Source organism: Monopterus albus, unplaced genomic scaffold (assembly GCF_001952655.1).
Source record: "Monopterus albus unplaced genomic scaffold, M_albus_1.0 scaffold193.1, whole genome shotgun sequence".
In the NCBI taxonomy this organism is placed as follows: Eukaryota; Metazoa; Chordata; class Actinopteri; order Synbranchiformes; family Synbranchidae; genus Monopterus; species Monopterus albus.
The window spans coordinates 172962-196422 of NW_018128073.1; the positions used below are offsets into that span (position 1 = coordinate 172962).

Below are 23461 nucleotides of genomic sequence, written 5' to 3' on the forward strand. Positions count from 1 at the left end.
AGACCTGAAAATGGCTGTCCACCAACGTTTACCATCCAACCTGACAGAACTGGAGAGGATCTGCAAGGAGGAATGGCAGAGGATCCCCAAATGCAGGTGTGAAAAACTTGTTGCATCATTCCCAAAAAGACTCATGGCTGTATTAGCTTAAAAGGGTGCTTCTACTAAATACTGAGCAAAGGGTCTGAATACTTATGACCATGTGATATTTCAGTTTTCCTTTTTTAATAAATCTGCAAAAATGTCCAAAATTGTGTTTTTCTGTCAATATGGGGTGCTGTGTGTACATTAATGAGGAAAAAAAATGAACTTAAATGATTTTAGCATATGGCTGCAATATAACAAAGAGTGAAAAATTTAAGGGGGTCTGAATACTTTCTGTACCCACTGTACATTTTCATTTCTCTAAGTTGAGTTTTTGTGATGACAGCTGAGAACTGCTTTAAGTACAAGCTGTCTTCTCCTCACAGATGATGAGGGCTCAGGCTCTGAAGTTGGGAAGAAGTTCACCAAATGCAGCACGTGTAAATATGGAGCGGAGTGCGATGAAGACTCGGAGGACGTCTGGTGAGTGTAGCAATCGCTGATCTGAGGACCTGAGATCAATGTAGCAATAACAAACCTCCAGAGACGCCCACTTCACTCCTTTAGCCTCTGAAACGTTTCCAGTCCGAGAAGTTTACAAGTCCACTGGTCCATTAACAGCAGTTCAGTGTCATAGAAATGAGTTTCACGTGTCTGAGATGTCGCACTTGGCTTCCTGGCGCCAGGCTCGGGTCCGTTCACATCCACTGAGGTACTGGACATACTGAGACCCGATTGGACTGTAGAGAATGTGAACCTGGTCCGACTCGGTGCCTCAGAACCGAGTCAGACCTGTGAAGACTTTTAAAGTAAATAGTGCATCTGTAGCATGATGAGGGTTAGGAACAGTCTGAGGTCTCGGCGTGTTTCAGCTGCAGTGGCCGTGAGGTTTTATAACATGACACATCATTTTCTTCACAGTGTTCTGACAGAGGTGGAAAACCTCTGGCTCCTGCACTGAGATAGGAAGTCTGTATAATTATATTTCATAATAAAAGACAACTATGGCGTCTGGCGTACATGCTCAGCAAACAGCCGCCTGCTGCATCTGGAGCCAGGACAGTTAGAGGGGAGCTGTGTGGAGCTGAGGGTCGGCCGATGGCGCCCCGTGGTGATTGCTTCCATTGTTAATACAAAACTATTGATCAGTGCAGCTTTAATTAACCTCTGTATCAAGTGTTACAGTGAGGGGATCTGGTGGCTCTGTGCTGAAGGCGGCTTTTTGGGTCCACGTGTCCCCTGAGAGTTAGGAGTCCCTGCAGATCAATGCAGAGTTGTTCTCAATGATCACACGACACCCTCAAAATCAGACAGTTCACACACATAGTGTATTCAAAACAAAATCTAAAACAGCATCACTGTGAGGAAGGTGTCACCTTCACAGAGTGGAAGCCGCACAACCTGTGCATGATAACGAGATGTTTGGGGAAATGAAGACCAGTTTACTTTCTGTGAGCCTGTGAGTCCTGCTTTGAATGCAGAGTGTTCACAAATATTACAAGTTGTTCTTCTGTGTGCAGACTCACTGACTGTGGAAAATGAATGGGCTGTGTGTTCGTTTAGCTGTGTGTGTGTGTGTGTGTGTGTGCATGTGGCTCCGTTAGTGGCTGAGTGCTGATGAGATGCGTGAGACAGCAACGTGTTCGGACTCCTGACATGACTCCTCTCCTCAGGTGCATCTGTAACATTGACTGCGGCGGTCACAACGAAAACCCGGTGTGTGCTACCGATGGAAACTCCTACAACAACCCCTGTCTGGTCCGAGAGGCGTCGTGCATGAAGCAGGAGCAGATCGACGTCAAACACCTGGGCAGGTGCCCTGGTGAGTCAGAGCCCGGTGAAACACAGCAGGTTTACCACATCGCTCTGGATGACAGTGATGAGATTAGAGCTGCTGTGGGCAAAGCTGATCTCATCACCTTAAATCACAGAGTGGCCTGTAATATAGGAAACTGCCTCCTCTGTGCAGACTGACCATAAACCACAGCCCTGCACCCGACAGCAGCTGTCCCTGACTTTCTCCTCAGGCTGTGTTCGGTTTAAGGCTGTTTAAAACCCTCTAAGGAAAAAAAACATCTTGTGGGGCTGCAGAGAATGATCATTTGTATTAACAATTAATCTGCTGATTGTTTTCACAAGTTAATCATTTGGTTAATAACATTTCCAAAAATTGTCAAATGTCCGTCCCACAGCCCAAGGTGTTGTCTTTAAATGTCTTGTTTTGAATTTGCTGTCACAGGAGACACAGAGCAGAAAATATTCACATTTTCGAAGCTGAAGTCAGAAAACTTTGGCATGTTTTCATAGAAATTGTTTCTGGACACAGTCTCAGAGGGAGGAGACGCACACAGGGCGTGTTAGTGTTGGTTTGGATGCACAGGGGATTTACAGACGATAGTCAAACTGCAGGGTCTGTGTGTGATGGCGTCTCTACACCGTCACTCTGCCATCACGCTGTTCACTGGCGTGCATGAGCCATCGGGAGGAGGTGCCACATGCGGCTTTGTGTGTGTGAAGCTCTGACACCGACACATTGCTCAGCCAACAAGGAGTGTGAAATTTAATGACATCCGTGAAAGAAAAGGGGGTTTTGGCTGAGCCGGGCTCCTTCCTGCGGCGCGTCCTGTGGCAGTGAGAGCAGGGACGAGCGTCAGAGCCTGAAACACGAGGCACTCGCTGTCACAGACACTTGATTTGGATATTTTTCCTCATCAGTCATAAACCTAACATAATCTCTGTTAAACTGTTATCCTGTACATATTTTCTGGCACTTTCATGATATTTAGTTTGATTTCTGTGGCGTTGGCTTCAGCTTTCGTCCTCAGACTGCGACCGCAGCGCGTGTCGGCCTCCTCTCTTTGTGTATACACAGATAAATCTGCCTCTATCACTCTTTTATTGAATGGAGATTGGAAAAGCCCATCATCCAGGCCCGTTGAGCTCCAGAAAACGGCCACCATAACCTGGGTGAATTATGAAAGCAGCCCGTTCCTCAGCAGCAAACTGCCCTGTAAATGAAAAGCATTTCATAGAGCCTGAGAGACTCGCTGAACCTCAGAGAGAAACAGGCTCAGTGTGGAGGGTAGGCTCTGCTTTTCCATTCTCAGCTCTGCATTTTAGGGGTGTGAACAAATCTGAACACGTTATTTGGATATATTTGTTCAGCATTCATCACCCTCCCTTCAGAGGAGCCTGGGTGATTGATTCTGTTTGGATGTGTTATATTTTACTGCTGGTGCACCTCTGACTTGAGTTTCTTGTCAGTGTAAATCCATTAAACGTCTCCCTGAAGCCCAGATATTAGTTCCTGCTGTTGCTGTTAAACTCTTCGACCACCGACATGTTGTCAGTGCTGGGGACCGAGGTCATTATTCCACATTAACTTGCTGATGTAGTAAAATACAGGGCTGATGTTGTTTCACCCTCAGTGAGCGCTGCTGACTGCACAACTGTGACCGGTTCATCTCCGCCATAAATCAGCCTCATTATTGAAACCGTGTCTGACAAATTAATGCGTCTAATAGGCAATGTTTCAATTAACCCACAAACCAAGCGCGCAGTGTGTTTCCACGAAGCCAGGCTTCAATTCCACGAGACGTTAATCCACACCGTGCTGCATGTCCGGTTTCAGTCTGGTCAGGCCGCCGCTTCGTGTGTGTGCAGTGTGAATGCAGGTGTCACTGCACAGGCCTGTCAGAAATCAGGTTTACTAGGCTGGAAAAGAAGTGGTCTCAGGAAACCATTGGTCCAACAGCTGGACTTCTTGGAAACAACTAGTTTGCAGGTTGTCGCAGATAAAAACATTTGTTTGTAATTTTTGTTGTTATTCTGAGTATTTGTATGAGTAATGACATGGCCACGTTTCATCCTTATAAAGTAAAGACACCGTCGAGAGAAGAGCTGCCTGAGCTCCTGTGATACTTTTCTCTCAGTCCACTGGGGTTTGAAGACTTCAATACGATCCTCATCTGCAGTCACAGTGTGCAGCCTGGTGCTTTTCAGTCTGTGCCGACACCTGGAGCTGCTCCACTCTCAGCACATCCTCCCAACACCTTCTAAGATTTGATTTATCTTGATAGACTCACCTTGAATCACAACGTGTTGTCGTTCTGGAGACGCTCTGGTCTCGCAGGAGGCGGTGACCCCGCAGGACTGATTTGATTTTTTGTCAGTGGTTATGGCTTTAAGGTGGCCGGAGACCAAGCATCTGATTGGCTTAGGGAGGGGGTGGGTGGGTGTCTAGCACCCTGCGGTGAAGAGCACCTGCCCTCCTGATCTGCCGCCTCCTCTGGGCCTCAGGCCAACGCTTTGATTCACAAACACCAAAAGCCCAGTCGAAGGGTTTGACATCAAGGAAGAAACTGTTCTCACAGCAACGAAATTCAATTATTTTCTCCTTTTGTTAGAAAGAAACTGCGAAACAGGAAGGGTTCGAGCTTTTTCTTTCTCCACTAACTGATTTTAGACTGATTTAGATCATATTTTTGGCAGTTTTGTCTTTATTTTGATATTTAACAGTAGGGGAAGGTGGAGCTGAGAGAGGAGAGAAAAGCGTGATCAGAACCGATGATGTTGCAGTCATCTATCTATCAATCTGTTTGTTGCACTCCTGTGTATTAACAGATATTAATCGACTGCCACAGCAGAGACAGAAATGGCTGATTTTCAGGTCTGTCCATTTACTTTTGGCCACAGTGATTACGATTGTTTATTGTTGACAGCTAAGACTTTTCTTACATCAGCAGATTTCAACTCTGTGTTTTCTTTCCATGCACTGTAGCATTTCCTTCTCTGTGCTTCATATATTCGAACAAATAAGAAAAGCGAGAGCAAACAGTACTGAGAGGGGGGATGTATGAGCGAATGAGGAGGAAGGAGGTAATGGGAGGCAGAGAGAAGTGTGGCGAGAGGAGAACGATGGGTGGATGCTGATGAGGTGGGGGAGGGAGAATGAGCGGGGGAGGCAAAGAGAGAGCTCTGTCAATAATTCTTCATGAAGGGGCATTAAAAATGGATGAGTGTGTTTGTGTTTCAGCTGCTGCAGCTCGTCCTCCTGCAGACAGCACGACGATGTGAAGCCTGTCGACAGAAAACCAGCCACAACAGCAGAGCGGACCCACTGCTCCTGTGTTTGTTTGTTAATCGTCACCCAGCACCTTCACACAATCAGGCTGACCCTTCAGCACCTTGACTCCAACAAACAGCCAGACTCAGACAGCGAACAAACATCCGCACACATCCGGCTCTTCTGTCCTGAAGAGTAAACAACACACTGTCAATAAACCGATTAGAACAGACACTGCAGGAAACGGCATTCAAGACATCACATGTTCAGGGGACAGCACACACCAGCGCCTGGGAGATGAGGCTGAAGCCTGTCCATTATTTCCCTCTGCTCCTGAAAAGTCAGGATTTTCACTGATTTAGACGACGTGACCACTGACTGACTATCTGTTTCCTCCACAGCTGACAAAGAGAAAGTGGGGAAGAAAGACGACAACAGTCCTTTCAAAGTAAACATCTTAGGTAAGTCACATGTTTGGCTTTGGATGAGACTGTGACAACACAACCGGAGTCTTAGTGTGTCTACGTTTGTGCATCATTTCTATCACAGTGGCATCCAGTAAAAAGGCGTCTGAGAAACAGGAGCCTCATAATTAGGCGTGACAGGTTCGTGTGGTGTTAATGAGCCGGACCGGAATCGTTTCAGCACATTGGCTACGAGCTCACCCTGAAGCCCCGCTGGCTTTTGTCCAGGAACCGTTAAATACAACAGAGTTGATTCAGACAAGTCGACTGCACCCTCAACATGTTGACAGAACGAGAGCAGCAGTGTTGGTTTGTGCAGCTCTACTAAAGAGAAGTGTGTGAAGATGCAGATCGTGCCGTGTCCGTTCTGCACTGAAGTCAGACCAACAGTTTTAGCCACAACATGTAAGATACAGCAACTGTGTAGGAGATCCCCCCGCCCAGTGATTTGTAGGCCCCCTGGTGGTCCTCAAAGGCATAGCAGGTGGTCCCTCAAATGTCAAATATGTAGAAAGGTCAAGGTCTCTGTCAGGATTAGAATGGAGCCTGTCCGGTTAGTCCAGCCCACAGCAGGTCCTCAGGACAGTTCTTAGTGGGAATGGTGGTCCCTGGGTCGCAGCTAGTGGAAAACCCCAGGTCTGGACTGGTGCTGATGTTCAGCTCATCACACGGGTGATGGAACCTGACGTTCTCAGGAAGGCTTGTGGCCACATCTTGTCCGGAGGGCAACAGTCTGAGACTTCCAGAGTGCAGTTAGTGATAAAGAAGAGGCAGTGGGTTGGTGCTGAGATCGTCCTCGGTGAACAGATCCAAACATTGATAGTTGAAACATTAAAATTGGAAACATTCTTGAGCATGTGGCACAGCTCTTCTTCTCTAACATTCTTTACAGTTTAAATGGCTCGATGAAAGATCCCTTTTCGTTTTCAGACCAAATCCCCACAATGTATCGTCAAGCCACCTTCACTTTGTGCCAAACAGTGAACTGTCAGTGAAAGCTATTTTTGTGTTACTGTGAGATTCAGTCACTTTAATGAGCTCTGTAGGGTGTTTCTTTATTACTGCAGTGAATTATAGAGAACAGAGCCCGCTCTGTGTGATTGAAGAGTCCCTTAATGTGCAAAGCATTTGTGTTTTATGATTGTTCTGCTCACACGGCCCGGCAGTCGACACGGGGGGCGTTTGCACAGTTTGCCATCGATAATTCAACAAACAATGAAATGAATGTGAAGACATGATTCAGTGCTTTTACTGCACTTTGATGTTCAAGTTACTGATTCTGATTAAATTACAACTGAAAAAACAACAAACAAGTCATTTTTACTTTGGTTTATGGATCATATTGGAACACAGCGTGAGACCCAGATGAATGGAGACATGATTCGTTGTCTGACACCGTCAGTCTGATCAAAACGCATCATACCAGGGTTGTAACTGTGGTAAAACAAGTAGGATGATTCTCACGCATTAACAACATCACAGTCAAACTGTTTCTCATGTTCTGTTTGCTGAATGTCTTCTGTGATTTTCTGTAGCCCCCCCCCCACATCACGATATAAATCACCAACAAAACAAAGATCTAATTTCCTTCCCCCGTGTGCAGCCGCGCTCATCATCCTCTCACAGCTGTTGTTTGTCGTGTTTTTCCCCTCTGACCCATCAGAAACCACAGGTCTGGACCACGGCGACGGGTTCTATGCCGGGATGCCCATCCCCTGCGCTGACAGCTACGCCGGCTTCTGTGTTCACGGGAAGTGTGAGATCAAATACAACATGGCCACCTGCAGGTCTGTCGCTCCTTCTGTTGGCATGTTACTGCTACAGTATCAGAGACGAGACATGTCAGCTTACTATCGGTGTGTGTGTCGCCGCCCGGTGGTGAGAGGGGACTCAGATGCTTCTGTAAAAGTACCAGACAGTAACAATACTGCGATACGAGGAGAAGTCCTGTGTTCGGCACCTTAACTGAAAATACAGTCAGCACAGTGTTTAAGGCTACAGCGCTCATTAGGCCGAACGGCTCCTGTCAGCGTGTTATTGTTTTATATGATGTTTGTGTATTAATATCACTGGTGCATTAATGTGTGCGATACATTTACTGCTGTGGTTGTTCAAGTTTAACTACTTAATACACTGTGCGTACTTTAAAGTGCAGCACTGGCCCATTTTCTATAAGCTCATCGTGTGTAACAGTTCGGTGACTATGCACGTTTTCCAGCTACGCTCAGGCTTTTTAAAGATAACCTGTTTAGTTTAACATGTAAAGGAACAACCAAGGGTTCAGATTGTCAGAAAAAGAAAGGTGTCGGGTAAACATACTGCACTAGAAAGTTAAAGTCTGAAACGCAGCAGGAAATGGTAATACTCATCAAGTACAGTAAAAGTACCTTCATTTTGTACTTAAGAGTATTTGAGTAAATGTACTTTGTTACTCTCCTGTACTAATGACTAGATCATTTCCGGTCGTCCTGAGTATTTTCATCAAATTAACTTTAAGACAAAGACAGGAACTTCAAACCGCTTTGTTTGTTGTAGTAAAGACGTGACTTTGGTTATATGTGGCTTTCAGCCGCCAGCTGTGGTTTGATGTTGGGGTTTAATTTCATCAATAAAACTGAGCTTAGCCTCCATTTGGCACATGATGAGTTTTTAAGTTTAACCAGTTTTCACCTGTTATAATGATGCGTTTTTCCACTGACCCTCCAGGGTTGTTGTTGTTGTTGTTGTTGTTGTAGAGTCGTCCCTGGTGTCGCAGCTCATTGCCTTACACTGGACTAACACAGCATAACTTGGTTGTTTACTGTGCGACTGGAGCGTTTCGGTCGTCTGTGTGCGACGCATCCATCCCTAAAGACCATGTAGCTTGATGTCGATGTTGAGTGTGTTGAAAATGTGGTGGCGGCGCCGGAAACAGAAATGAGCTGTGCATGTGGGTCCCCAACTGAGCTCTGCTATCCCTCAGTCTAGATGAACATGCATTTAAATGCTGTAACAGAATTTTCCAGATTCCAGACGCCACACGACCGGACTCGTGTCTCAGGTGTTTGTGTTTCATGCTGTGTATCCCAGGTGTGACGCAGGCTACAAAGGCCCTCAGTGTGAGGAGCCGCAGGACTTCAACATCCTCTACGTGGTTCCCAGCGGACAGAAGCTGCACTATGTCCTCATCGCCGCCATCATTGGCGCCGTGCAGATCGCCATCATTGTTGCCGTGGTGATGTGCATCACAAGGTGAGGCAGCGTCCACTAGAAACTAAACGTGTTTACCATTTCAAAAGCCATAAATAAACGCCGCTCTGATTTGTACACACAATCAGTTTAAGATGAGTAAACTGGGACTTTGATTTGAAACAGGTCAGAAATGTGTCCGGGGCAAGTTTCTAATGAATGAAGTTCTTAAATTTTATTCAGTATCCAGATATTTAATAGAACTGCACAGTAGTTGGATTTACTGTACTGTCAGTCTGTGTCGAGACAGTGGCTGACTTTTAAAGACTAATGGCTGTAGCTGAGACTGAAAGTCAGCAGTTCCCACTAGAAAGTCCTAAAAGGAAAATGTTTGTCTCCCACTGAGGTAATGAATTCATCTCTCTGTCTCTTTAGGAAATGTCCAAAAAACAACAGGGGTCGCCGGCAAAAACAAAACCTGGGACACTTTTCCTCGGACACTAATTCCAGGATGGTATAGCCGGGTTTGCTGGAGATTCCTTTTGATAAGTTTTTTCTTACGCCGTGGGAAGACCATTTTTAACGGTAGATGAGTGGTGGGAAACCATGAAACGAAGAATGAGTATTTATTTAAGAGGCCTTAGTTTCTCTCCTTTTTGTTTCAGATGGAATTGTTGCGCATTAACTTGCGCAATCATGGTTTTCTTTTTCTTTTCTTTTTTTTTCTTTTTTTTTTTTTTGGGCTGCCAGATCCAGTTCAAGGACCTGCATCAGCAAAAGCCGCCGTCACCGCTGTCTTAGTTACTTTTAGCAGCTTCGTTCCGGGTTGTGTTGAAGGCTTCATGAATTCGGTACCTTTGTTAAACTGGCCAGCGTCTGCCCCTCTGGGATGCATTTGACTTTCCACTATGATGTGCAGCTGATCACCAAATGCAGTTTGCTTTTGTTTTTGTTTGTGTCGTTCGTTGCAGGAGGTGAGAGGGGCCCGGCCAGTGGTACACATGTTTACACATATTCTTTGGTATGAAGTTCCATGTAAAGACTTCACTGTGTCAAAACAAGCTAATAATTTATTATTATTTTCTTCTAAGTAGTTTTTATTTGAGCGTTTATTTTCTGAATTCTACTTCCTGTGTATTTGCATGTCTTGTGAAAACTGTGTACTGTGGTCTAGTTTTAACTTTCTAAACGGAAAAGCTGACGCGTCCATCCCAGTGCCGCCACAGACTGATGGCGGCACGGTTTCAGAAAGTTGGACAGTTGAACGGACAGTGTGGGGGAGGGGGTGTATTCAGTGTTAACGACAGGAATGTGTAATGTCTGAAAAGCTGCTGCTTCTATCCGCACCAGGAAAAACTAACAAGATGGTGTGAACGCCACAAACCACTTTTGATTTGATGAGGAACAGATTCAGGATGATTGTGGGGCGCAGAGGCGGGAATGTTTTTGTATCTCTGTCCATATATTTGAATTCTGAGGACTGTAACATGACTAAGTACAAATCAAGGTCCGTTCTAATTGATGCGATTTCTGTAAATGGGAGAAGTCTGGTTGCCGAGTTGCCTATGAGCAAAGCTTCTTTTTGAATGCAAGGACAAGATTTTCTTATTTTTTGATTTACCTTCTACATTCCAGAGAAACCCAAAATCATCCTCCGAGGAATATTTTATGCATACATTACAGTACAGAAGTCACTTTCGGGCCCCATTTCTTCCTGATGTGATCAGAACCGTCACTTTACATAATATTAGAAAGTTTTAGCGTTGAGCCGGGAAGACGAGCCACACGGCGCCTGTGAGTGTGCACTTCCTGTTATGCGTATTTGTGTGTTTTATATCAAAGTCCCATCATTTCCTTTCAGTTTGAACCGGGTTGTCTCGAACCTGTGCAAGTGCACGTTTCTGATTTTCACACTTAATAATTAATAGAATGAATTTTAATTAGTTTTTCAACAAACCAGTCAGAACAGCCAGTCATGAAACAAACCTTCTATTGGCGTCCACCTGTAACAGCTGTAACCAAGAAGTGACTTGTGTTAATTCTGTTTAAACGAATTCCCTGCACATGATGCTGTAAGCTCTGTGTTTGTGATGTTCAGCTCAGAGAAAGCCGTTCTTCTTCACTTAGTGTTGGTACAGGAGTTGTCAGGTGTCTTCTGCAAACTGCCAGTTACACAGTAACACAACTACATGTACTTGAACAGTGACTAAAATCTGATGTCATTCATTTGCGTTTGTTACAGTGAGTTAAACATTCCTGAATTTGAACAAGAAACGGTCTGAAGGTTCTGAAGTGAGGTGAACACGGGCAAACAGGATTCCCTGGATCAGGACCCAGTGAATTACACATTGACTCTACAGCTGTTCACTCCACATCTCTGTCTAGGATGTAACTGAGGCTGAAAAAAGACACTTCACTGTGTGAAACTGATGCTGATGCAGCTGAGAGGTGGTGAATAATACTGCGTACACTTGTCTGCACAGGAGGTGTTTCAGCCAGGGTTTCCAGTCATCTGTCTCGTCAACATCTGACAGGATGCCATTTTAATCAATACAGCTGTCTAGACAAGCCCGTAATGGTTTATGGTAAGGGCATATCTTTATGCTTCAGATTTGAAGTGTACCTGGCAGGCAGTTGTGTTTTGGGCCAAAATGTGAGTGACCTGCACTCAACACTGTGCCTGAATGCATCCTGTGCATCTGTGCAGCTCTGATCCAGCTGCTCGTACTACACCTGTGGACAAGGTGTAATGGACCGGTCACACCAGCATTCATAATAACTACGACAATGTGGACCGAAATCAGTTCACGGAGTGGAATCACCACGTGTTGAATCCACATGTAGCTTTTATGTACAGTAGAGTTTAGCTTTGACATGTTTGCCTCATCTTGGCATTACATTCACCCAAAGTGACACCTTCACAATGTCTTTGTCCCCGCTTCTGTCCAAACCTCCACAAATTTTAGTTTTTTAAATTAAAACAAAGCAGCAAATCCTGAGCGGTTTGGCATTTTTACATGAAAAATGATCTTTTAATTTTCTGTCCATCGACTAATCAATTAATCAATGTATTATTTTAGCTGTAGTGGAAACATTTGTAAATTACCTGAAGTTGTTGAACTAAGTGTAGTGCGGTAAAAAGTACAGTACTTCCGCCTGAAAGCAGTAGTATAACATAGCACGAAGAGAAAATGGTCAGATCACTGTAGCTCACTGAACAGTTTCCAGCAGTAGAGGAAATGTGTAATTGAGCTGCAGGGGAAGGTCCTGATCCAGCAGCGAGGAGCGACAGGTTTCACGGTCTCGTTGCTTTTCCCTTGTGCTTCTGTCTGCCTGAGCTGGACTGGAGGCCACGCCGAGCTTCAGCATGTCGGTGCGGGGAGGTTTGTCTTCTCTGCGTTCTGTAATTCTTATTCTCTGCCACCACAGTTTTTCTGTAACGTCTTAGTCTACATCTTCAGGTCGTAGGTCAGCGTCCCCAGCCCTCCTCCGCTGAGCAGCGTGTTTCTACTTGTTGTCGACCATCGCAGCCGTGACTTCTCTAAATGTGACTAGAATGTGTTTGACATGTTAATATTCTGCATGTAGACTGTGAGAGGCTGTTTTTGGTCTCTGCTAAAATAAATGAGGAAATGTTTTTTAATGTACACCAGGGTGCAGATTTGTCATTTGAGTGAAATGTTCCTTTTATGTCTGGTGTGTGTGATTTGTGCTTCACTGCTTCTCACACAGCACGTTCCACTTCCTGTGATGGGTTAGTCAAATTTTATTCACAGAAACAACTGAGATGACCTGTGTGATTAGTCACAAGAGACACAACAGACACAAAACGGTTGTTTTACTTCTGCAGGACACTGTCCACTTCTATAAGAAAGCCATTTGTAGTGCTCTGCGAGTCTCGGCCTTGTTAGAAGAAGCAAATGTAAACCTGTAATCTTGAAATACTGTCTACACATTATCTTAATACAACCAGCGTCTCACATATATTACTTTTGTCCTTGTCCCCTCTGCACAGTTTCGATGAGACTGTCCTGTATTAACAACTCAGTGGGTCATTTGTGAGCAAGAGTTCATTATGGTTTGGCGACCCCTGTTAATTATAACAAGCAAAGGAGTACGTCAGGTGACACGTAGAGGCAGTGAGACTGTTCAGGGGGAGGGCGAGCTACACAAAACGCAGGCCTTTCTCTGGGATCGCGGGGATCAAATCCACTGTGTGACGTGTTTTTAAAGTGCTTGATGTTCCTAAATCTAACCAGAACATGAAACCATGGCTGTATCATAATTGTGACAGTCCGTTTATGACCATTTCCATTGTGACAAACATCCATTATGCTGTTGCCACCTCTGTTGTTAATGTTGGTGGAGTTCTTGCAGGTCCACCTGGAGACATGGTGCTGGTGTTTCAGGAGTACAGATTGGAGGACTTCTGGGTTTTAGTACAGTTACAGAAATTGGCTTTAGCTGCATAGTTGGCGTCAAGTCTGAGGTCGCCTCTCTTCAGCTAGCTTCTTTAACTCCGTGCACTGTTTGAGCCTTACTGAAAAAAGGAATGTCTGTCCATATTCTAAAGCCCCATTAGAATAGAAAGTAGACCTTCCTGCCTGTAAATGACAAGGACATGATAGAAATATGACTGAAGGCAGGATTTAAATTGGGCTGCAGCAGGAGCAGTGAGTTCACTGCAGAACATCAGGTCTTTAATGTGGAAGGGGGAGTATATATCCCAACATACCTGCTCCAGACAGGATAAAAATCACTGGGCAGGTAGTGTTAAAATCTACGGAATGGATTTATTCCACTTAATTGGCTGCAGTCCACTGAAGGATCCAGTTTCCAGCAAAGAGCCACTGAGTTTGAACCCATACATTTTCTATGTGGGATTGCTGCTGATGCCAAGAGATGGGATTGGGGGCGTCAAAAAGTAAACGTCATGCCAGTGAGGGTAAAGTTCGCCTACTACACAGTATAAAGTCAAAAATCCGACAACTAAGAAGCAACAGAGCAGTAGGCCAGTAGGTTTAGTGTTTATCTCCTGTCCACCATAGCCACCTATCACAGAGGAGGGGCTTCATAACCGAAGATCTGTCTTAATAAAAACTGCTGGTCTGAAGGACCCAGCAGCAGAGCAGTGGTCACTGCTGCTCCACATAAAAATAAACCAACGTGTGTGCTGTACATTTTTTGCCAGGGGAGGGGTCTCAGACACGCCAGCCCTGGGTAAATATAGAGTTATAGACCAGAGGTCGGGGGTATTCAGGGACAGAAGCAGCTGCTGGCTTCAGTCATGCAGCTCCAAACTACCACGCTGTAAAAAAAACTTCCATCCTGGTCCAAAATTCATTCATGAAGAAATTAGGAAGCGTCTCCCTCACACAGGAAGTATCAGGGTGACATTTTCTGTTTCTGCACATTGTGAATGTGGAAATACATTCAGAGAAAGGGAGCGTGAGGGACCAAGCTTTAAATTAACTACATTTTGTAGTGTTTTACTACTTGCTAGCTAGTTTACACCAAATGTATGAACAGTTGGCACACTGTAGTAATAAACAGTACTAGACAACACAATGATGAAATCTATTTGTGAATGTTTTTCCCCCCATGACAAAGGCATTGTGACAGAACAACAATTAAATAACTAAATATCCATTCAGTATTGTTGACAATGAAGCAGTAGAGAAAAAAGAAGTGACTGAATTGGAGGTTAAAAATAAGAACTTTAATGAAATCTCTGTTGACGCGTCCTGTCTGCGCTGCACATTCCTCTTCATCTCCAGGTCAGTCTTCATCCTTGAAGCCTTTTTCCATTTTAAAGTGAAAGATGATGTCTGAAAGTCCTCAATGTTTTAAGCTCTTCTGTCTGTGCTTTGTCAGACGAGATTTTCCAGGCATCTTCTTTGTCCCAGTCCAGTGTCTCAGGCAAAAGAAACCGATCTCTATCCCAGAACTGGACAGAAGTAGTTTTGGTAGCGTTGACAGCGGCTAACAGTGGAAGTATCTCTTTATTTTTATCATATCCATGTGTGTTTGTGTTCACACATTTTACAACACGTTATTAATAGATGACAAACCAGGTTCTTGACTTTGGTTTCATGCAACCACAGTGACTCGAGTTAATCACCAAATACCAGATATTAATTGAAACATGCAGTCCCCACTCACTACTTAATGCTCTAATTAAAGCAGTCCTTCCCTGCCCTGGCAGTTCAGAGGCATGACTGGTACGATAGTGTCACTGTGACACTCCTCGCACTTTATAAAGAGCTTCGAGTCTCAGACTCCGTCCGTGTTTGGACTCTGCTGCCCAGGAGAAAGTAAAAAGGGCAGAGTTGCAAAGCTTAATCCCCAAACATTCCAGCACTGTGTCATCAGACCACACAACTATGGTCTCTTTGCATCTGTTGCTGCAGAGTCACTCCTAAGCTGCTGTTGATGTACATGCGTCGCAGCTGCCACATGAGCATCTGAACAGAAACGGAAAATTCTGAATTAGTTTATGGGGGTCTAACAAAGCAGGGCAGGACTTGGGTGGGAATTTCCATCCCCTACCTTGCATCTTCCCAGAATGTCTGGGTGTCGCCTTACAGGGAGTTTTTATTTTTAGCAGAGGGAGGTTTGTGTAAGCGTTGCTGACTTTATCGCCTGGCCCCCACCCCAATGAGGGCTCAAGTCACGTTCCCTTTGGATCCTGAAGGCTTTTTTAAAAGGGGTAGGTGGAGTTTCCCCTCTCTTCTGTCCCCAGACCAGACTGTGGGTCACAGTGGTTGGGTGTTCCTGCTAGAATTTCAACAGTCCTCAAAGGAAAACCCACAAGCTGCAACTTTGAAGTTTTGACAGATTTCTGAGCTAGATCTTTAAGACCAAGTGACTAAAACACTGCAATGGATCAGCACAAGAGTCACACGGTGGGTGTCCAGGAGAAGCTGGAGATCGTTGGGGTGGAGGATGAGGCCGGGAACCCCATCAGCGCCTTGACCATCCTGTCTCTGCTGGAGCGCGTGGCGGGTATCATCGATAACGTCCAGTCCTGCCAGCACCGCATGGAGGAGCGTCAGCTGGAGCTGGAGGACAACATCAAGACCATCCAGGGCGACGTCCTGAAGCTGGCCAAGAACCATGCCGACACCAGTTGCACTGTGGACAAGCTCCTGCAGAAGACCCGCAAAGTCAGTGCCAATGTCAAGGAGGTCCGGACACGTGTCGAGAAGCAAAACGTTCGAGTCAAGAAGGTCGAATCCACGCAGGACGAGCTGCTCACACGCAACAAGTTCCGGGTCGTCATCTATCAGGTGAGTACAGGTTAATGCAGTGGGACATGGAACCGTGACCAGTAATAGCTGACAGTGGTTTACATATTCTTTCACCAACTTTATGACAAACCTTTAATGCAGCAAAATTGGTAAAACAACCACAGCAGTCGTCTGTTGATTCATGGTTTCAAATACTCAGAGACCGGGAGGACAAACTGACATGGATGGTGTGTAAAAGGTCACAGGCCACCAGAATTTTTAGTTCAGTGAAAATAGGCAAAGTCACAATAAAGAAACCAGTTTAACCCACCAAAAAAAACCCTCTGGCTTTAGACTCAAATGGTGCTAAATGTGCAATGTCATCAGTGACAAAAGCAAAAATACAGACAACTCTAGTGAAACAAATGGAAAATATGTTTATGCAGGACTCCATCAGTCACAGTGAAAAGCTGACAAACATTGTTTCTGAGCCTCAATCACTAAAAATCAGGCTCTATTTGAGCCAACAAGTGGAGCTAGAGCAGGCCCACTTTGGGCTGTCAGGACCAAGGCCTGCCCACGTTTCCCTTTACGAGGAACTGGAGCATAATTAAGTTAAATAACAAAAATAAAGTAGATTAATTCCCTGAGGCGGGAGAAACTCTGAGCCAAGCAGCATTCAAATGAATTCGATTCATTAAGTGGCGGAGGCAGAGTGAGGGCGAGCAGGGATGTGAGGAAATGAAGGCTGGTTTGAGATCAGACACTTAAGAGCCCTCGATTCTGTAACACTGCAATTTATAGGAAAGCATCGTCGTTACGTTGAGAGGAGACACTGTCCCTTAATCGGGTCGGGTGAAGCACATGAAAACAAGGTGATCACTCATCTGAAACACTCCACTCAACACATTCATTTGGGTGCTTTAGAAACCACCAGACAAAAATTCAGAAAGATTTGCATGAACCAGTCTCCCCCGAGTGGAATAGGAGGAAATGAAGCAAATGAGTCGTCTTGTCTCTAAGTAGACACATGATCCGTCCTTTAAAAGTGCAAAGAGGGAGAACACTTGGAGGCACTTGTGTCGATGGAGGAGACTGTTTCAGAGATGGACAGACTTTATGATTAAACTGGCACACTGTGGGGGTTTCTCTGGAAGCAGACGGTCAGACTGCAGACAGAACAAGGCACGTCTTTGAACTGAGGATTTTTACTTGTGATCAAACATGTTGTACATGGCTGCAGGCTGCGTGGTCTGACAGAAGGAGTGGTGTCGCACATCTGAGCTGTGTGGAGTGTCAGGCAGGAACATAAACTATATGGACAAAAGTATTGGGACGCCTGACTGTTACACCAACAGGGACTTGAATGACATTGCATTCAAATACATGAATGCAGAGTCTGTCTCCTTTGCAGCTATAACAGCTTCCACTCTTCTGGAAAGGCTGTCCACAAGATTTTGGGGTGTTTCTTTGGGAAACCCTAACCCTGTGCCCATTCATTCTGTAGAGCATTTATGAGGTCAGGCACCAATGTTGGAAGAGAAGGCCTGGTTCACAATTGCCCTTCCAGTTCATCCCAAAGGTGTTCAATGGGGTTGAGATCAGGGCTCTGTGCCAGCCAGTCTGGCTCTTCCACACCAAACTCATCCAACCATGTCTTTATGGGCCTTGCTGTGTGCACTGTGGCACAGTCATGCTGGAATAGAAAAGGGGTTTCTGCAAACTGTTTCCACAAAGTTGGAAGCACAGTATTGTCCAACATGTCTTGGTTTGCTGAAGCATTAAGACTGGCCTTCACTGGAAGCCAAGGGGCTTTGCCCAAACCATGACCCTTGACCCTGCTCTGTGACCTTACATGGTCTTCTGCTTTGTGGCTGAGTTGCTGTTGTTCCTAAACGCTTCCACTTTCCAGTAATACCACTTACAGATGACCGTGGAATATCCAGCAGGGATGAAATTTCACAAACCATCTTATTGCAAAAGTGGCATCTATCACAGTACCACGCTTGAAGTCACTGAGCTCTTTACAGCGACCCATTTTGTTTCACAAATGTTTGTAAATAGAGACTGCATGGCCAGGTGCTTGATTTTATACACCTGGGGCAATGGGTCTGATTGATATTCAATAATTAAGATGTGTGTCCCAATACTTTTGTCCATCTAGTGGATTTTACTACACGAGAATTCATTTCTTTAGTTTGTTTACAGATTTGTTGCTAAAGCACTACAAAAAAAGAAATGGTGACCAAAATGAGCAAAGAGGGTTTGTTTTAAAACCTAGTTGATATAAAGTTCACATGTTCTCAAACAGATGTTTTTATTACTTCATTGCTTAATTTGTTCTTATTCTTGTCTCCCATGGTGGGCGAGACTCTCACCATGTCAGTGATAATGTTGTTTTTCAAAATCTAAAATGAGTATAAAGTATATTCATGTATTTCCTATACCTGAGAACATTTCAACTGAAGCAATGTACTTTTGCATAATTTAAGAAGGTTAAAAATAGCTTACAATTTATAAAGTAATGATACACATGCCCCTTAATTTGTACATTTAAAAGGTCCAGTGGTTTGTCACAGGTTTTGAATTACAATTATGACATATTAAGGTGATGAGGTCTTGATAGAGTATCACCAGGGTGTTAATTGGTAAAACCCATTAACATCTATTGCAGCAAAGGCATCCCTGAATTCTCAGTGTCACTTTGAGGAGCTTTAACCTTTTAAAAAGCTCTGAATCCATCCAAATAATCAGTTAATCATGCATTTTCAGCACCCTTTTAGAGACTGGACTACCAGTACTGAACTTTGTAGGTTTTCTACTCATCCCACCAGATGGTTTTAGTTTTTCACAATTTTTCATTCAGTTTTCCCACAAAGTTTGTTTCCTGTCCAGTTGGGAAAACCTTTAAAGTAACACGAAGGCCACTGTAATTGTGCGGTGAGACTTGTTATAAAAACCTACAAACCTTGTCAGTATGATGGACGACTGTCCCGACAGTCCCCGCTTGTTTTTACTTTCAGCTCTGCAGATATACATTCAGCAGTCACTGTTAAATAGAGATGCTGTTCCCGTTAACGCCAGACATCAGAATGGTAACCGGAGCACTAAGTGCTGCTAACAGCTGCCATGGATCCGTGACAGAAGGGCCTATTCTGGGATCCAGCAGGGACACGTTATAAACTGCTGTCAACCAGAATCGGGGTCTGAAATGTAGCATCAGTACACAGAGCGTGTTGACCTGCGACTGCAAGGACCGCCCCTTAAAACACCTGAAACAAAACAATAGACAATGACATTTGATAATAGAAGATGAGGTGATAATTCCAGATAAACAAAAACACATGAATGTAATATAACTAGGGCCTGAACGATGCGTCGACATAATCGATTACATCTGTTTGCATGAAATGGATCAATGCTTCACAAAACCCCATTTATGGCGGCTCCCACTCCCGGGCATGGTGAAATGAGACTTTATCCCAAAAAGCCTGAACCTGATCGTCAAAGTGTGAGAGTTTTTTCAACAGAAACTTAATAAAGTGGTGCTGTGCACCTCTGTAAAACTGAAATAGCCGCCCACAGCAGCAAGAGAAAACATCCTGGGGTGGGTTTCCATTAATGTTATGCTGTAAGCAGCCTCTTGCAGATAAATAACAGAAGTGTGTCCCTTTCTCACATTGTCTTCTTGCTTCCTTTTCTTACATCTCACATGGACAGGACTAAGATGCAAGTGAGGGAAACTCAATAAAGGGAATGGGGACTCACTCTGTTCCCAGCTACAGCACATGAAGTCTCAACACGCCTGTCTTTGTATTTCTACAGGGTGAGGCTTAGTCCAGTCTGGTCCTGGAGGAGGAGGCAGTCGCAGTGTTGAGTTTCCTCATGACAGATGTGCTGTCGGTTATTCTGAGGCCTCCGTTCATCTCCTAATATAGACCTTCAACCGCGGTCATTTAACAGGAAGCAACAAGCGGTTTGTTAGAGACAGTCGACGCCAGCGGCTGAATAATGAAGGCCAGGGCACTGGGCAGTAATAAGAAAAAGATAAATAGCTGCCGGTTTAGTCCCAGGGCCACTCTGCTCAGCAGTTGTTCACAACACCGGACATCGGAGGACAATATGTAATTTTAGACGAGTTAATGGGTTTCAGTTTGTGATATTTCTGCAATGAGAGAAGCCTTACAATGACAAGCTGAGGTGTCTGCAGGCAGAACCAGTCAAAACCAGATGTCAACCAGCTAATGTTGCTATAACACATAACATCCTGTTGTTTTAAGTTCTCATGTACACAGAGCAGATTTTCACCTGTTAATTACTATAGGGCTTTTTTGAAGAATACAGGTTGGTGCTAATTATACGACAGAAGAAGAACTTGTTAGTTGTTAATTAGCCTACCTGCTCAAGTTTATAAGTCACTGGTAACAGAGATCACTGTCCATCAGAGTGAGTTCAGTTTTTGTCTGGTAGAGTGAGGAGTCACCAGTTCTCTGGAAACAACACAAGGCAAAATGGCAGAAAACACCATAACAAGAGTGTGAACAATACTCAGGTCAGTGGTCGGTGCCTTGTCTTCACATAGCTCCTGGGTTACTGGTTGTGAACCGTTGCTGCTGATGGTCGTGATCTCAAGCTTGGCAGCAGAGTCTGGACTTCCTGCCGGCTTCTCTCTGTCCCCTTCATCACCAGCCGAGGATATTAATACGTGCCTAGTCCCTGCCAGTGTCATTATTGTGCCATTCACAGTGTCTGGATGTGCGTTAATGACTCCTCCCTGATTAATGAGTGTGATCATTGCAGATGGCTGCAGCTTCATTCGAATTAATTGGCTTTCACATCCAAAGTCGCCTGTAGGGCGCAGCAGGTGGAGCAGACCTGGTTCCTCCAGCAGCTGAACCATCAAAAACCAACCAGAAACATATGACAACTGATATTATATTAGATTCACTTGAATCTCAGTAGGTTAAAGGTATTTGTGAAAGTGTTTAAAACATAAAAATAACATTAAAGTTATGTTTAAGTAAAGCCATGTTCATCCCATTAGTGTTGTAAAAAGCCACATGTCATGTTGTAACGTTGAGTTTGGTGAAAGTTTATCATTTAAACAAGATGGGCTTCGAACACTACAATTCAAATATACAGGCTGCAGCTCTAGCCCTTCGTAGTGCCAGAATCACATATTATTCATCATTGACAGAGGAAAATAAGAACAAGCCCAAGTTTGTTTTCAGCACTGTAGCTGACAAAGAGCCACAGAGCTGTTGAGCTTAACATTCCCTTAGATCTCAGCAGCAATGACTTCAGGAGCTTCTTTACAAATAAAATCACAACTATTAGAGAAAAAATTAATCAGATTATTCCCACAACTCTCACAGACATGCCATCAAGTACAATGTTTGCCATCAAGTACAATGTTTCTAGAAACATCTGTAAGACCTCAGTTATACTTGGACTGCTTCTCTCCCATCCATGATGGATGTGATTAGACCCGCAGATGTTTGGGCGTAAACCAAAATGGATCATTAGGACCTGTAGTAATAAATGTGCAGATATGGTACTGGTTCCACAAATGCTTTGAGCTGGTGGTGGAGTCAAAGGGAACAACAAATTCCATAGGATTCATCCTCTGGGAACCTTAAAAATCAAAACCAATTGTGATGGCAGTTGACCAAGAGTTGATGAAATATTTCAAGCTAAACCAAAATGGTGTGCGGACCAACACTGGCCCCCGCTGCTAAAAACAGCTGATGTTATTTTTACTGATCAGGTTACAGGTGTTGTTCCTGGCAGCAGCTTCCAGTCTGAGTGAGTCTCACTTACTCCTCATTTGTAAAAATAGAAAAACTTGATCTCATGAAGATGCCAGTGTTTTCAGAGGCAAGAGGATGCAGGTCAGCTCTGAGCGAGAATCTCAAAGGAATATCATGTTTTCTATCTGAACCTCCATCATCTCAATGAGTGTAATTTATCCTAATGGATAGAAGAGACAGTTGAGAGGACAGATATCAGTTTCATCTCTGTGTCCAGCAGACAGAGACCAAGGAATCTGCAAGTCAGTATCAACATTTGCATTTTAGTATCTGATCGGGAGGCGTAAAACTTTCAAGATTGTGACAAGAGAAAAGATTCAGGAGGAAACTGCTGAGATGAAAAGCAAATTAAACATGAAAGGGCTTTAACATTTAGGTAAATCATATTTTGTTCCCTATCTGATCAGTATTATCTCAGGGTTCAACACAGAGATGGGTCGAGGTGTGTCTAGCTGGAATATTGGAAGAAAAATACACACCACTTACAGTAATACACTAACAGGGCATCACACGAATGGAGACAAAGGCTGTTTCTCACGTCTCTTATATGATCACTCCCTGGTCCTCATTGCTCACTTGATTTGGAATGACTTCCAGATTGAATGAGGCTCAAGGACTGAGAAGTGATAAAATAAGGGAATTGGAATTCACCTAACAATGTATATAAGAGATTTGAGAAACAGCTAAAGTATCTGGCTGGCACTGGGTTCTGGCGATGCTGTGGTTCTCAGGGTGTGTTGTGCTGAGCACATAATATACAGTACTATAAATTGTGCCCATCTTTTTCTGCTTTGTAGGGTGAAGCAGAGGTCCCATCAGTGGCTGTCACCAAGTCTCCTAAAGACCCCAGTCTGGAGGGGCTGCAGATCGAGCCCGACTGCTACGATGCCCCCGCCGACCTCTCGTCCGATGAGGAGTATCTGAGCGTGGATGAGGCTGACAGCTCACGAGCCGCTCGCCTCAAGAAATCAGTCGTGAAGAGCACAGAGACCCTGAAGGCTGCCTTCTCCAAGGAGAGCATGAGCAAAACCAAGGCGAACCTGGGCACCAAGTTCCACAACCTGGGCGAGAAGGTCATGCCCCCTGAGCGGCGGGAGAAGATGCACCAGGCCGGTGAGCGGCTGAAGCAGTCTGGTGAGCGGCTGAAGGAGAACATCTCAAAGAAAGCTCCGTCAAAAGAGGCCTTCCACATCAAGCTGAAGAAGGAGAGAGCTGTGGCTGAGGGCCAGGAGGGCGCCGAGGCCGACCCAAAGCTGCCTGCCCAGGCCGAGGAGGCACCAGTGCCCAGCCAGGGAGTCACCTACACTGAGGTCACCATGGAAGCAAAGAGGGAGGTGCCTGTGGAGGAGGTCAGCGCCGTCCGGATAATAGATGATGATTACAGCAAGTAGATCGCACAGGACAGCGCTGACATTAAGAGGAGGAGGGACATTTGTGACCAGGATTTAGAGAGAAGGTCTTTGATTGGTCAACATCGATGATGGTTTGAATGCATTAAAAGGGAAGAAGTTCTTGAACTGGGTGTTGATGCTGAGTGACACCAACAAACATCAGAAGATGGACTGGTTCTTTATTTAATTGGGTTGTGTTTCTCCATGAAATGTTTTTAACAATTATATAATTTAAACCACTGGATCTGAC

General features: G+C 44.6%; 2 protein-coding genes across 2 annotated transcripts in view; both read left to right on the forward strand.

The window, feature by feature from the left end:
• The window catches only part of tmeff1a (transmembrane protein with EGF-like and two follistatin-like domains 1a), a 28405-nt gene extending 15977 nt beyond the window's left edge, over positions 1–12428 (forward strand). The window contains exons 5-10 of the mRNA XM_020617681.1: positions 471–567; positions 1758–1906; positions 5551–5610; positions 7277–7400; positions 8683–8844; positions 9217–12428. Coding sequence (XP_020473337.1) covers positions 471–567; positions 1758–1906; positions 5551–5610; positions 7277–7400; positions 8683–8844; positions 9217–9301 — 677 coding nt within the window. The 3' untranslated portion in view covers positions 9302–12428. The remainder of the gene's footprint in view (positions 1–470; positions 568–1757; positions 1907–5550; positions 5611–7276; positions 7401–8682; positions 8845–9216) is intronic.
• A 3145-nt stretch (positions 12429–15573) lies between these two features.
• cavin4a (caveolae associated protein 4a) lies at positions 15574–23242 on the forward strand. The gene is made up of 2 exons (XM_020617725.1): positions 15574–16070; positions 22618–23242. Exons 1-2 carry the CDS (start codon positions 15663–15665, stop codon positions 23209–23211), a joined length of 1002 nt encoding a protein of 333 aa, XP_020473381.1. The 5' UTR covers positions 15574–15662; the 3' UTR covers positions 23212–23242.
• The last annotated feature ends 219 nt before the right edge of the window (positions 23243–23461 follow it).

Coding starts and splice junctions, on each gene's coding strand:
- cavin4a (XM_020617725.1), top strand. CDS start 15,663: ATGGATCAGCACAAGAGTCACACGGTGGGTGTCCAGGAGAAGCTGGAG. Junction 16,071..22,617: donor TCCGGGTCGTCATCTATCAG/GTGAGTACAGGT, acceptor TCTGCTTTGTAG/GGTGAAGCAGAGGTCCCATC.